Consider the following 12,019-nt stretch of genomic DNA (forward strand, 5'->3'; position numbering starts at 1 on the left):
TAATTAAAAAAAAAACTCTAAAAGAAATGTGCTAACAGACCATGATTCAAGCCTATCCTTCTCAGAACATTCCAGATGTCCTAAATTCAATTCAAAATCCTCCTACAAATCTATTCATTAGTCTTATCATGATAGATATTCATCCACATACGGAGTTATCTCTTCCCTTCGTATTTACGGACATTTAAAAGAAAATGTCCTAGCCTAATAAAAATTTATATACCAGCTATGTACAGTGCTTAGACTAAGTGATTTTTAAAAATAATTTTTAATTGAAAATTTATTAAAATATTGTTTTTTATATATTTTTTTTAACTTTTTTACAACAGCTCATTAACACGTTTTAAAAATATTTAAAGAATATTGATTTAATGTTTTTTCTGATAAAAAAATATTTTAAAAAACAGGTTATAATATAAAAAAATACTTAAAAAAAATGATTAGTTAAAATCGGTTTTTTTACCATTTTTCTAATTACCAATAGAACCAGGACAAAAACCGAAAGCTTGGTTGGAGAAAACAAATTCATCCTGATCGATAGCCTTTTGTATGCTCTAGTTCCCCCCCGTTAAACCAGAGGCTTGGATACTGCTCGACAGCTTCTGCTTTATTTGGCTGAAGAGTTCGAAAAAGGGAGTTCGGACCGGGAGAAAAAAAGAGGGTAAAAGGTGTTGAAGAGTCAAGAATGCCTTTGGGTTGCACCCAAGGCAACGGCCCAGCGGTGGAATGGTGTCTTGCGCCTTCTGCTGTCACGGGTTCAAGTTTTGGAGTTGCATGCCTGTCAGCCCCGCGCTGCCTTACCTGCCTGCTGGGTTTGCAGGGTGTTCAGTGGGCCGTGGAGATTAGTCGTGGTGCGCGTAAGCTGGCCCGGACACCCCACATAAATAAAAAAAAAAAAAAAAAATGCCTTTGGGCTTAGCTAAACCATCGAACACGAGTACTCTGCTGGAGAACCATTTATTTGATACTATGTTTTATAATGGTATAAAAAAATTAAAAAATAATTTGAAATAAATAAAAAACAAAGCTTTTCTTTTAATTTTTTATAGGATTATTTTGATTTCAAGTTGTGTACTTTGGTTGGTTAATCTTTAAACAAGATAGACTATGACTGTGCGAGCTAAACCTATTATGAAAACAGGTTAGTAGGTCAACGAAAGCTCAAATTTGCTTTCATCTCTTTCAAATTTCTAAGTTTTCTAGTTTTTTCAAGGGCTGTTGCTGGGAAACTCTTCTATCAATGGCATCCGACTACTTGGACGTTAAGCAACTTTGCTCCGAATTGGGAACTTCGCCAGGACAAAGAAACAAAGGTCAAACAAGGTGGCCACGAGCTTACCACTTGAGAAGCCACAAATATTATTTTTATCCAATTAAGTATGCACTCCTTGTTCCGCCCTCCAGCTAAAGCAAAATTGACCCTGTAAACGACTTGGACCCCAATTTTGTTTTGTTTCGTGCTTTAATTCCGGGTAATTTCTTGTGGTCAACACGCAAGCACGCATATATATCATTCAAGAACTAGCATTTTGTTCTGTGTAAAATTATCGAGCTGCTGCGTCTTCTTGATACTCTTTTCATTTTAAACATATCAACTCCTGCTAGCTTGAATTACCCAGAGTCTGAAGCTTCTTTCCTCAAAGTGTTCATACAAGTGGGGAGTACAGATGGAGCAAAATTCTTGCACACCAGACTTGTTAAAAGAGGGTGGCGATGAATTCTCTGATATCTCACTACGGCCATTGGATCTCTCCGATATAGATGATTTCATGGTTTGGGCCACTGATGCGGAGGTTGCTCGTTTTTGCACTTGGGAACCTTACACTAACAAAGAAGATGCCTTGAATTACATAAAAAATTCTGTTCTGCCCCATCCATGGTTTAAGGCAGTATGCCTTAACAACCGGCCTATTGGTGCCGTTTCAGTGACCAAAAATTCAGACAACGATTTCTGTAGAGGCGAACTTGGCTATGTTCTGGCTTCTCAATATTGGGGTAAAGGGTTTGCAACAAAGGCAGTGAAGTTGGTGGCTAAAACTATATTTATCGAGTGGCCACATCTGGAAAGATTAGAAGCTTTAGTAGATGTACAAAATGTAGGCTCCCAGAGGGTGCTAGAGAAGGCTGGATTCGAGAGGGAAGGTGTCCTGAGAAGGTATTGTATACTGAAGGGAAAATCTCGAGACATGGTGATGTTTAGTCTTCTCTCTACTGATCCTCAAATTTGATTGTTTTGTGAATTATTGTGTACTGGTTTCATGATAGTGTGTGGAATGTTAATTGTGAGTGAAAAATAATTCCATCAGAGAGAGAAAGATTGCTTGGAAATTAATATATTATAGAGATGTTTAATTATGTGCATCTTTTGTCTTTGGGTTTTTTTTTTTTTTCACCATGCCTTTGACAAGGTCTTCTCGAATTCGATCCCTGTACTGGATAGTCATAGAGTAGAGTTCCACAACAAAGACAGTCTAAATCCACGGAATAAATCTCCTTCTCCTCAATCCACGGAATAAATCTCCTTCTCCTCCTTGTTTCCTTTTCGCCGGTCTCTCTCTCAAACTAGCTTCTTCTCTATAAACAAAGAACAGCTGAAGGACACCGTCCCAATACCCAGCCGCTGCCACTTCTTGAATGCAGGTATGATGTATAGCCGCTCCTTTACCAGTCCTCCACTTTCTCGCCAGCATTTTCTCCATTACCAGTCCTCCACTTTCTCACAAGCATTTTCTTGCTTGTTCTATCCACTGCAAATCAGACCCGCTGTTACTCACTGTACAGAACCACTCACCACAATCAAATGCTAGCGGGCACAGATGACCATCTGGCTATTCACAAAGAAAAGGAGAAAAAAAACAAATATATAAAGAGCACTTGGCCTTGGTTGAATCTCTCTTTTTTTTAGTGGGAATTCTCTTGCTCAATTTTCCCCATCAGTTTGATTGAATTTGGTCTCTAACAGATGTTTCTTTGACTGGGAATAATTATTGTTAAATCAATTGTTTGGGATTTTGTTTTACCGTACTTGTTCGAGACGATATATCTTTCATGGGGGAACTAAAAAACCATATGAAATTAGACTTAAGTGCGAGCCGGAGAACAGTGGCATTGGTGGTGATGGACTGATGTCCTGTGCGTTGCAGTGATGATTACACCAAGAAGAACTAAAATTTAAGAGAAAATCTCAATTTAGTCTCAAACATATAATTCTATTATTAATTAAGTGATAAACTTAACTTTATCATTGCTTCAAATATAAATGGTATGAGAAAGGGTTACCTCCTTTTAATTTTAAAGATTCCATGTAATTTGCATCTAATTTTTATGCGCTTATTAGTTATTTTATGTGCACCCTCGCTCTATCGAAGATTCATTGACTTACTTATACTTTATTTTTTTTTTATATTAAGATGCTTGCTAATAAGGTTTATATGGTTCAATAATATATTAAATTATGTAATTTTTATAATATAATTTATTTTATTAGTGAAGGTAAATGGTAACTTGATATAAAAAATAAAAGTAGATAAAAATTTGGTACGAAAATATTTTCTTTAATAAATGCAATTTTTTTAGATATTTAAATAAATATTTTTATATATAGAAAGCAGTGGAATTTTACAAAGGTAAGGTTTAAAAATGCAATTTTTTTTAGATATTTAAATAAATATTTTTATATATAGAAAGCAGTGGAATTTTACAAAGGTAAGGTTTAAAAACATATATAAAAAATATATAAAGATTATAAACTCTTTACTTGAATAATTTATATAATATCTATAGCTAATAAATTTTGCTTTTTTATTTAAGTGAAAAAGCTAGAGAGTAATTTTACTCTAACAATATTAATATTAATACAATAAAGAACTGGTTGGCCATGAAATATTTTTTTATATAACTAGGAGTGTAGAGAAAGTAAGATACAAAATGCATCAATTCAGTAAAAATAATCTAAAGAGAGTGATGTGGGGTTCTAAAAAAATAAAGCTCGAAGTATTAGGTTCATGCGCATGTCTTGAGCCTATTAGTATATAAAAATGTGTCTGGACAAAATTTTTAAGCCCATGAGTGATGGGTACCGAGCCCATTCCCCTGAGTTTCAGTGACGGTGCATTAACTTAAAAAAAAAAACATTGAAAAATACAAACATTGATAAATAAAGTTTATACAAGTGGAAACTTGATTTGGTTTCACTTAAATGGGTATCAAGACCGGTAAATTTATCGTTTAGAATCTATTTAATATCGAAAGTTGTTATTTTTGAAATTATTATTATTTTTAAATATATTAAAATAATATTTTTTAAATTTATTTTTCAATTGAGTACATCAAAAAAATCTATAAATTTTTAAAAAATTAATTTTTTTTAAAAATATTTTTCCAACTGCGAAAACAAACCAAACAGCCATAATCTTGATTCATTATTTTTATTATTTTTTAATTTTATTTTGTTAACACATGTAATTTATATAAACCATAACTACTATATCAAATAAAATTCAACACTTCTTTAACTAAGTCTTATTCTACAAGTAACAAGGATTACTTTTCTTATATTTAATACAAGTAATTGTTATTATTACAATATTGTATTTTAAATAAGGTAAGAAATCAAAATACTTTTCTAGCTATACTTTATAATAACTGGAGTTTAATTTACAATCGCGAACATCAATAATTAAAAAATGATAACTAACGATAAAAACATGTAAAGCTAGCATGTTAGAGTCATTTGATATTACATGTAATCTTTTCGTTAAGTATTAAAAGATTGTTTGAGATCATGGTTTAAACTATATTTTATTAAAATTTATTTATTTTATTTAAAATTAATTAATTAATATTTTTATATTGTTTTAATGTATAGATTTTAAAAATAAAAAAATATTATTTTAATATATTTCTAAATAAAAATATACTTTAAAATATGATCATTAATATATCAAACTCATTGCTATAAAACTTTGTCTAGACTGGAATTGCTATCACAGTCCTAGACAAATTCTAATTAGCTTGAAAATGGGTCCTGTTTCGACCCCTTGCTAAAGAAGATGGACTCCTCTACATTAGAAATTATTGCTTGTTTACCTCAGAGAAAGCGAATTTATTGGTAAATCACCATAAAGAAATTTAACAACCTTCCACCGTCCCCACTCACCGTTTTACCCGTGTACAGTTCGTACGCAATACTCACAAACCCCTCATCCTGGAGAAGTTCACTGTGAAAGTAGAAGAAAATCTCACTCTTTCTTTCTAAACACCGAAAATCCTCCCAGCTCACCAATGGATCCACTCTCAGCACTCCGAGACTTCACCATCCGGGGTGACCTAGACAAAATCATCCGCGTCAACGGCGAATTCCGCTTCGGCAACGAATACACCTTCCCTTGCTCAACTAAAACCGCTTACCGTTCCAAACAAGGCAATCTCTACACGCTAGAAACCCTAGTTTACTGCATCCAAAACACCAAAATCAAGTTCACCAATTACCTCCAAGACGCCCTCGCTCTCGGCATCCCCCCTGTCACTTACATCGACTGGAAACCCGTCAAAGAATACCTCTCCGGAAAACTCTCTTCTACCGACTCCATAGTTTTCCCTCTCCCTCAAGAATCTCAAAACCCTAATCTTAATTACCGCCCCGATGATCCCATGCTTCTTGATTCTCGCATCGATGATTCCGCCGCCGCTGATAAGTTGAACAATGGGAATGAGGGAGTTGAAAATCACGTGTCTTTGATTTACGCCAACGAGAGGCCGTTGAAGGATAGGGAGTCGTTGTTGGAGTGTAAGAATAGGGATTTTTATGGGGTTTTGGTTGCTTCCACGCGCCGTGAAGAGGAGAGGCATAAATTTGAGAGTCAACAGAGGAAAGATGGGTTAGTGGCGAAGAGTAGGTTGATGGGAGCTGATGAGAGAGGAATTGGGTATGGTGGTGATGAGTTGGGCTATGATTCAGCTGCCAAGCCCAAAATGCATTTGAAAGGAGGGAAAATTGGGGAAGGGGTGCCCATAATTTTGGTGCCAAGTGCGTTTCAGACTTTGATTACGATTTATAACGTGAAGGAATTTTTGGAAGATGGGATTTTCATACCGACGGATGTGAAGGCTAAGCAGATGAAAGGGCCGAAACCGGAATGTGTTACAGTGCAGAAGAAGTTTAGCACCGATAGGAATAGAGTGATGACGGCCTATGAGGTGCGGGATAAGCCATCTGCACTCAAGGGTGATGACTGGGATAGGGTTGTGGCAGTTTTTGTGCTGGGGAAGGAGTGGCAATTCAAGGACTGGCCCTTTAAGGATCATGTTGAGATATTTAATAAAAGTAAGTGAAGTTTTGTGCTTGTTGGATTGCATTGGTAATTATATTTGGGATTTGTACTTAGCTGGTGATTGGTGTTGGCTGATTCTGTAGGTTTTGCAAGAGTGTGATTCTTATAGTGTATCATGGTTCATTTAAAATACTATTTGGATTCAATTGGCATGACATAAATTGCTTAAACTTATGCAGTTATTGGATTTTTCATGCGGTTTGAAGATGATAGTGTGGAGTCTGCTAAGATTGTGAAGCAGTGGAATGTAAAGATTATCTCGGTAAGCACTTTGCCCCTTTGATTAGACTTGCTTTGTCGGGTGGCACCCAGTACTTTTACCCTGTCTCCTCCACTTCAACTGCCTTTTGCCATTTGCAATTATCGGAAATTGGCATGTTACATGTGCAGATCAGCAAGAACAAGAGGCACCAGGATAGGGCTGCAGCGTTGGAGGTATGGGACCGACTAGAAGAATTTGTGCGCTCGCAATCACACACTTGAAGTGTGCAGACTTTCAGAAGTTCGTATCTATGTATCCCCCCCTTAAATCCTATCTATATCTGCGTATCTTTGAATTTGACAAACCTATATCAGGGTATCCATTAACATATTTCTGGCATATGTTGAATGCATTATGTTTGGACAGTGGGTTAAACTAATTGATTTGAAGCATATGTTGTTAGTGTGCTAATCATTATCCTCATAGTATCAGTTTCCACTTATTAATGAATGGATGTGGATAGAGAGTAGAAATATTGGAGTGAGTAACAGAAACAGTAGGTAAGCAGTGCTGGAAATGATTTGGGTTTTAATTTGGAATCTGATGGACATAATAGATGGAACTGTGCAGCAAAGCTGTTTCTGGATCTCCCAAAGCTTATGGTAGGAATGCCATATAGGATTTCTGGTCAGATAATACGCCTATCCATGCAAAACTTCTGTATTTCCAACGTTTTTTTTTGTGCTTTTTCTGTGATTTTGATCTTATAGGTTTTGATTTACTGTTTCTGTGTGTGAATAATAAACCAGTGCAAAAGTTTGTATTCTCAGTGACATGAACAAGAATGCATGTCCAAGCTGTAGCAATATGTAAATGTGGAGTATGGTAGTTTTCACCTTGTTGACCATCTTGTGGCATGACCTGAAGATTTTAATGAATAGCCATTGATATCAATAATGCTGAGGATTCCATATTGATTATCAGAGCAGATTAACTTTGCTTCGAGTGAGTGGATAATGTTAACAATTTTCTTCAAACTCATAATGGGGGTTGAATTACACGTGCTTGATCCTCGGTTTCTATGAACATACTGAAAAGAAGAAACCCAAAGTTGGTTTGATAGGCACATGAATATTATCATGGATATTTGCAAAGACATTGTTTTTGGATGTGAGTTTTGAACATGTTCTAGAACCGTTGCTCAGCTATCAAATTAGCTTGTTCTTTAACTAGCCAAGTAAGAGCAATTGAACCATCAAGGGTTAGACTGATGTTCTTTATTTGGTCTAGCACTCTTCAATTTGCGACAGCTTGAACAAGGAAATCCTGCTTCATTCTTTGGCAAGGTGATTGGCCATTGTAATCATTCAAACTGAGTTTTGATGTTGCAGTTGGCTTCATTCATCAGCCTATCCTAAGCTCAAAGAGAGAACCATTGGTGGCTGTAGATAATGCAATTGGAGCTGCTTTAGTTGGGGCCTATAATTGTGCTTGATGTTCAGCATCCAGAGCTTTGTTACAAACTAACATTGCCCATGAAAAGAATTAGGATTTTTTATTTCTCATTTACTTCTCTTCATAGTCCATAGATTTAAGAAATGATAAAGTTCATGCTTTCAATCTTTAACTATGCTAAGATACAAGGGTTTTGCTGGGACTTCTAGTTTAGTTAAAATATGGACAGGTTTTTTGAATGGTTTAACTGATTGCTATATTAATTTTAACTTGCCAAGAATATGGGTGGTTCAGTTCCCACTCCATTCCAAAATTGGAACTGATGCTGGTGGACTGGTTTGCCACCGATCATTTTTATAAATCTGTATTTTTAATGTGATCCGAGGTTCAAAACATTGTTTGTGCTGGAGTGCATGTCTGTCTGTATATGTATAAAATTTGAGGCATCTTTTAATGGGTATAGGTGTGTCAATGGAAACCATTTCGTAACCAGCTACAAGCCATTCAAAGTGCAGAGGCATCGTGGAAGGATGGAAAGCATGCCATGGCTGAATATGTGGATGTCATGCTCTTCTGTTGGTTTCATGTTGTGCAAGTTAACTTCCAGTGGTTGGTTGCAGCTGCGAGCTGGAGACTTTGGTTTTTGCATGAGTGGATCTGATAATTTGTAAGACAGAATTTACAACACAAGGTCTGTTCTAATGATGCTTTTCCTCTGTAATTTTCTTTATTTAGTGATGTAACTTGTGGTATTAAATTGGGAATGTGATAATACTGCCAGATTAACACCTTAAAGGAACTCATTTATCGCTTTTTGTTATTATGCTATTCATTTCCGTTCTTTTTAGCTCAGCTTATGTTCAACTCCTCCTAAGTGACAAACTTTTAAACTCTCTGTTTAATGTGCTGTTTGCATAGAACATAAAAAACTGTGTAATGTCCTACATGATAGATCATAAATATGTGTTATTAGGAAGGGAAGAGAGCAAACGTCTCTTCAGTAATACAAAACTACACCAACCTCGATGAGGTCGCAAAAAAAAGTAAACAATACATGCACCCTCAACTGACACTCGGTAATATATTATATCATACAACAATGACCATGGATATGCAATGTGTAAATTATAGTGTAAGTGTTGACGAGCTGGCTGATCAGAAAATCTCTGTGAAGGTTGAACCATATGAAGCGGCAAAGAGAAGGAAGAACAGTATAGAGATTGAGAAATCCATGGAGCTTCCGCCTGATGTTCCATCTTTTTGTGTTGATGGTACAGTTTTGGATGCAGTTCCTACACCAGTGAATGTCACCTTGAGCAAGTTAATACCAAAACAGAGTCTAACATGATGAAAATCCTTTTATGAGGATCTATTGGTGTACAAGCATAGAATAACTTGATCAACAATAAGCTTTGTTTTCGTAGCGAATAATCATATGCAATAAAAAAAGTTGGGTGTAAAGAGACACCGACTTGTTTAGATATTCTACTTTCAGTTGCACTATATACATATAATGCCGTACCTGAAGGGGTGCTTGAAGCTTCTGGTGTTCCCGCAGGTGAGCCTGCTGGAGAGGCACCTGTCCAATACAATGTTATGAGTTAGCATGAGATCTGAAAATTTTGAAAATGTGCAGTGATATTTTCCTTTTTGTGAGATTTCTCGTTTATTTTAATCCATTCTCATCCCCGACTGTCGTTCAGGGAGATCTAGCATCCATTTTTTCAGATTTTGGCAGGGTTTTGACAGGGAAGCTCAAAGGAATTTTATAATTTTTTAGCCACGAAGGAGTTTTAAACTAGAAACCTCTTGGGGGAGGAGGGGCACTATTGCCAATTGAGCTGTAGCTCATTGGCAATTCAAAGAAAGTTGAGGTTGCAAAGAGAGAAGTAAACTAAGTTCCAAGTTTCTTACCACTGCAGCTGCTGATGGGTGGAGTTTGCACATTGCAAGCACCAGGTAAGGCTATAGCCTGAGTTTTGTTGACATTGATCCCTAGTGATGAGCCACCGCCATTAAGAACCTGGCACAAGCACTGGGGTGATGAGCGAACAACACTAGCTAGCTGAGTGCAGCATTGTGAGGATGGAGTTGAGGAGTTCCCTGTAATGTAATTTAGGCACGGTGACATGCTGATTAAAACATTTGTACAATCTGATTGAGCCATGGCTCCTGCCCAAAGCATGGTCACCAGGACCATGGCCAAACCCATTGACATCGCTGTGTGGGCCATTGAATCTCTTCACTTAGGTATTGGAAATGCTCGTGGAATGTGAAGATCTCTTGTAACTATTGAGTTTGATTAGCTTGATGGAACGGGGAGAAAAGGGTATGGCATTTATAGGGATCTGATGCAAGAACAGGTAACTGAGAAGATCCGTTATGTGGGTGACCAACTCTTCCTAATTTCCAACAATGGGCTTTCTAGTCAACTAGGCCAGCTTCGACCTCAAGCTGTTCATACTCGGAGACCCTGGAAATTTGCTGCGAGGCTTACATGTGGCGTTCTGAAGGTCGGCTCTATGGGTGAACAGCTTCTACTGGCTGACGTTTCTTCTGGTACCAAGCAGCTAAGATGTATAAGCTGTCCAAAGCAGCAGGCTTTGTTGTTCTTACAGACGCATCCCCAAGCAGAAAGCGTAACGTGTTTCTGACTCCACCTTTACAGGAATTTGACTCTGCACCTTTTCACTTTTAGAATAAAAGAGACGTGATTTGAGAGCAGGAAATTCTTGAGGAGGATCAAAGAAATTGATTGCCCTCTCTTGTGCTGACAACTGTTGTTAAGACTCGTCTGCCTTCAAACCTAAGAAAAGGTGATAGTTGTATTCTTTCACAGTGAACGAGGATCAAACCCTGTCTAGGAAAAAGTATGGTGGCAGCTATGCTTCTTCTTTGTGACCAATGACTTTTTATAGCTCGATACCATTCTTACAATGTGAGGTTTGGCGCTCTTGTGGATCGCTTGGCTATATGAAAAAATGTTAAACATTGCTACTTATTTTTAGTGGATAGAATTTGGGACAACCCAGGAGCGCACAAGTAACTACTTGGTTTTAGAAACACAACTAATTTATTATCTGCACAGTGCCATGATTTTTTTTTTTAAAAAAAGAATGTATATGAATTGAGTGATCAGTCTGTACAAAAAAGATTCTTTTTTAATTATCTAAATTAAAAAAAATAAAAACCCAATTTTACTAATTGGATATATTATATAGTTTTGTATTATGAAAAGATTTTTTTTGACATTAAAAGCTTTGTTTAATAAGAATACCTGGGCAATTAATTTGTTTTTAATCAAATACCAATACTAATCTGTTTAACTTAGATTCTAAAAGCAAGTTGAAAGCCCCCCATTTGAGGTAGGTTAAGCCACACGCTCTCCCTTCTGAATGGCTGCATATTGGGTTCATATACTAGCGTATGTATTACATGTGTTAGCTAATTTTAAAATCAGTTCTTGTTTTCTTTTCAATTCAGTCACTCTCGTGAGCTCTCAAGTCTCATAAACCGCTCTCCTACTGAAAGATTACCAAACTTCTTAAAAAAAGGCATATGCAAGCACAACATCCAATGACAATGCTAACCTCTCCATCAATGGTGCAACTCTTCTTCACATACCGAGGTACTATGCTCCTCAAAGTTGAAGTGACAAAGGTCTGCAAGTACCTTCATCGCCAGGTAAAACAAAGTGTCCGATTCAAGTAATTCAAGCCAATCCACGTAAGTTTAAGCCATTCAAACTCATTGCTTCACATCATTTCATTCCAGTGCTCTTCTATGAACATCATCTTATTCTCCTACATTTATTAGTTTAAATATTAGAAAGTTAATACCATAAACAAAGCCTCCATCCAAGTACATAAACTTTAGGCAATATACAGTCAATGAGAGCACAACTTAAGTATCAGCACAACTTAAGTATTAGAGAATCTTCTATTTTAATTAAAAACTTGTTTTTTTTTAGAAATAACCAGTATAAGCAACAAAACCTACATTAAAGTCTATACATTTTAGTCCAATACGC

The 12,019-nt window shown here is 36.4% G+C and overlaps 3 protein-coding genes and 1 long non-coding RNA gene across 7 annotated transcripts; 2 read left to right on the forward strand and 2 right to left on the reverse strand.

Moving 5' to 3' along the window:
• Window positions 1-1,189: 1,189 nt before the first annotated feature.
• Window positions 1,190-2,361, forward strand: LOC105117805 (uncharacterized protein YIR042C-like). Its single transcript, XM_011015568.1, has one exon. It carries the CDS (start codon window positions 1,668-1,670, stop codon window positions 2,226-2,228), a length of 561 nt encoding a protein of 186 aa, XP_011013870.1. The 5' UTR covers window positions 1,190-1,667; the 3' UTR covers window positions 2,229-2,361.
• Window positions 2,362-2,698: 337 nt separating this feature from the next.
• On the reverse strand, window positions 2,699-5,227 carry LOC105117808 (uncharacterized). Its single transcript, XR_840815.1, has 3 exons — window positions 5,146-5,227; window positions 5,037-5,042; window positions 2,699-2,712 (listed from the first exon to the last, which is right to left on the reverse strand). It is a non-coding gene; the product is annotated as an uncharacterized LOC105117808 (long non-coding RNA).
• On the forward strand, window positions 5,171-9,400 carry LOC105117807 (parafibromin-like). Of its 4 annotated transcripts, XR_840814.1 has the most exons (5): window positions 5,171-6,325; window positions 6,512-6,594; window positions 6,723-6,834; window positions 8,453-8,680; window positions 9,164-9,400. XR_840814.1 is itself a non-coding variant. In XM_011015571.1 (4 exons), the coding sequence occupies exons 1-3, from the start codon at window positions 5,284-5,286 to the stop codon at window positions 6,813-6,815; spliced, it is 1,218 nt and encodes a 405-aa protein (XP_011013873.1). In that variant the 5' UTR covers window positions 5,171-5,283; the 3' UTR covers window positions 6,816-6,842; window positions 8,453-8,838. The 4 variants fall into 4 exon arrangements, 3 of the variants coding, with proteins under 3 accessions (XP_011013873.1, XP_011013874.1, XP_011013872.1); XM_011015571.1 differs by lacking the exon at window positions 9,164-9,400 and having other exon boundaries at window positions 6,723-6,842; window positions 8,453-8,838; XM_011015572.1 differs by lacking the exon at window positions 9,164-9,400 and having other exon boundaries at window positions 6,723-6,838; window positions 8,453-8,838.
• Window positions 8,920-10,602, reverse strand: LOC105117806 (non-specific lipid transfer protein GPI-anchored 2-like). Its single transcript, XM_011015569.1, has 3 exons — window positions 9,904-10,602; window positions 9,512-9,568; window positions 8,920-9,281 (listed from the first exon to the last, which is right to left on the reverse strand). Exons 1-3 carry the CDS (start codon window positions 10,220-10,222, stop codon window positions 9,145-9,147), a joined length of 513 nt encoding a protein of 170 aa, XP_011013871.1. The 5' UTR covers window positions 10,223-10,602; the 3' UTR covers window positions 8,920-9,144.
• Window positions 10,603-12,019: the final 1,417 nt, after the last annotated feature.

The sequence above is a fragment of the Populus euphratica genome, unplaced genomic scaffold (genome assembly GCF_000495115.2).
Source record: "Populus euphratica unplaced genomic scaffold, PopEup_1.0 scaffold1542.1, whole genome shotgun sequence".
Lineage (NCBI taxonomy): Eukaryota > Viridiplantae > Streptophyta > Magnoliopsida > Malpighiales > Salicaceae > Populus > Populus euphratica.

What these genes read in the sequence shown, in the direction of transcription:
- LOC105117805 (XM_011015568.1), top strand. Translation starts at nt 1,668, where the DNA reads ATGGAGCAAAATTCTTGCACACCAGACTTGTTAAAAGAGGGTGGCGAT.
- LOC105117807 (XM_011015571.1), top strand. Translation starts at nt 5,284, where the DNA reads ATGGATCCACTCTCAGCACTCCGAGACTTCACCATCCGGGGTGACCTA. An exon ending in TGTTGAGATATTTAATAAAA is followed by an intron (nt 6,326 to 6,511) that starts GTAAGTGAAGTT and finishes AAACTTATGCAG; the next exon opens with TTATTGGATTTTTCATGCGG. An exon ending in GGAATGTAAAGATTATCTCG is followed by an intron (nt 6,595 to 6,722) that starts GTAAGCACTTTG and finishes TTACATGTGCAG; the next exon opens with ATCAGCAAGAACAAGAGGCA.
- LOC105117806 (XM_011015569.1), bottom strand. Translation starts at nt 10,222, where the DNA reads ATGGCCCACACAGCGATGTCAATGGGTTTGGCCATGGTCCTGGTGACC. An exon ending in ACCCATCAGCAGCTGCAGTG is followed by an intron (nt 9,569 to 9,903) that starts GTAAGAAACTTG and finishes TGTATTGGACAG; the next exon opens with GTGCCTCTCCAGCAGGCTCA. An exon ending in AGCTTCAAGCACCCCTTCAG is followed by an intron (nt 9,282 to 9,511) that starts GTACGGCATTAT and finishes TCACTGGTGTAG; the next exon opens with GAACTGCATCCAAAACTGTA.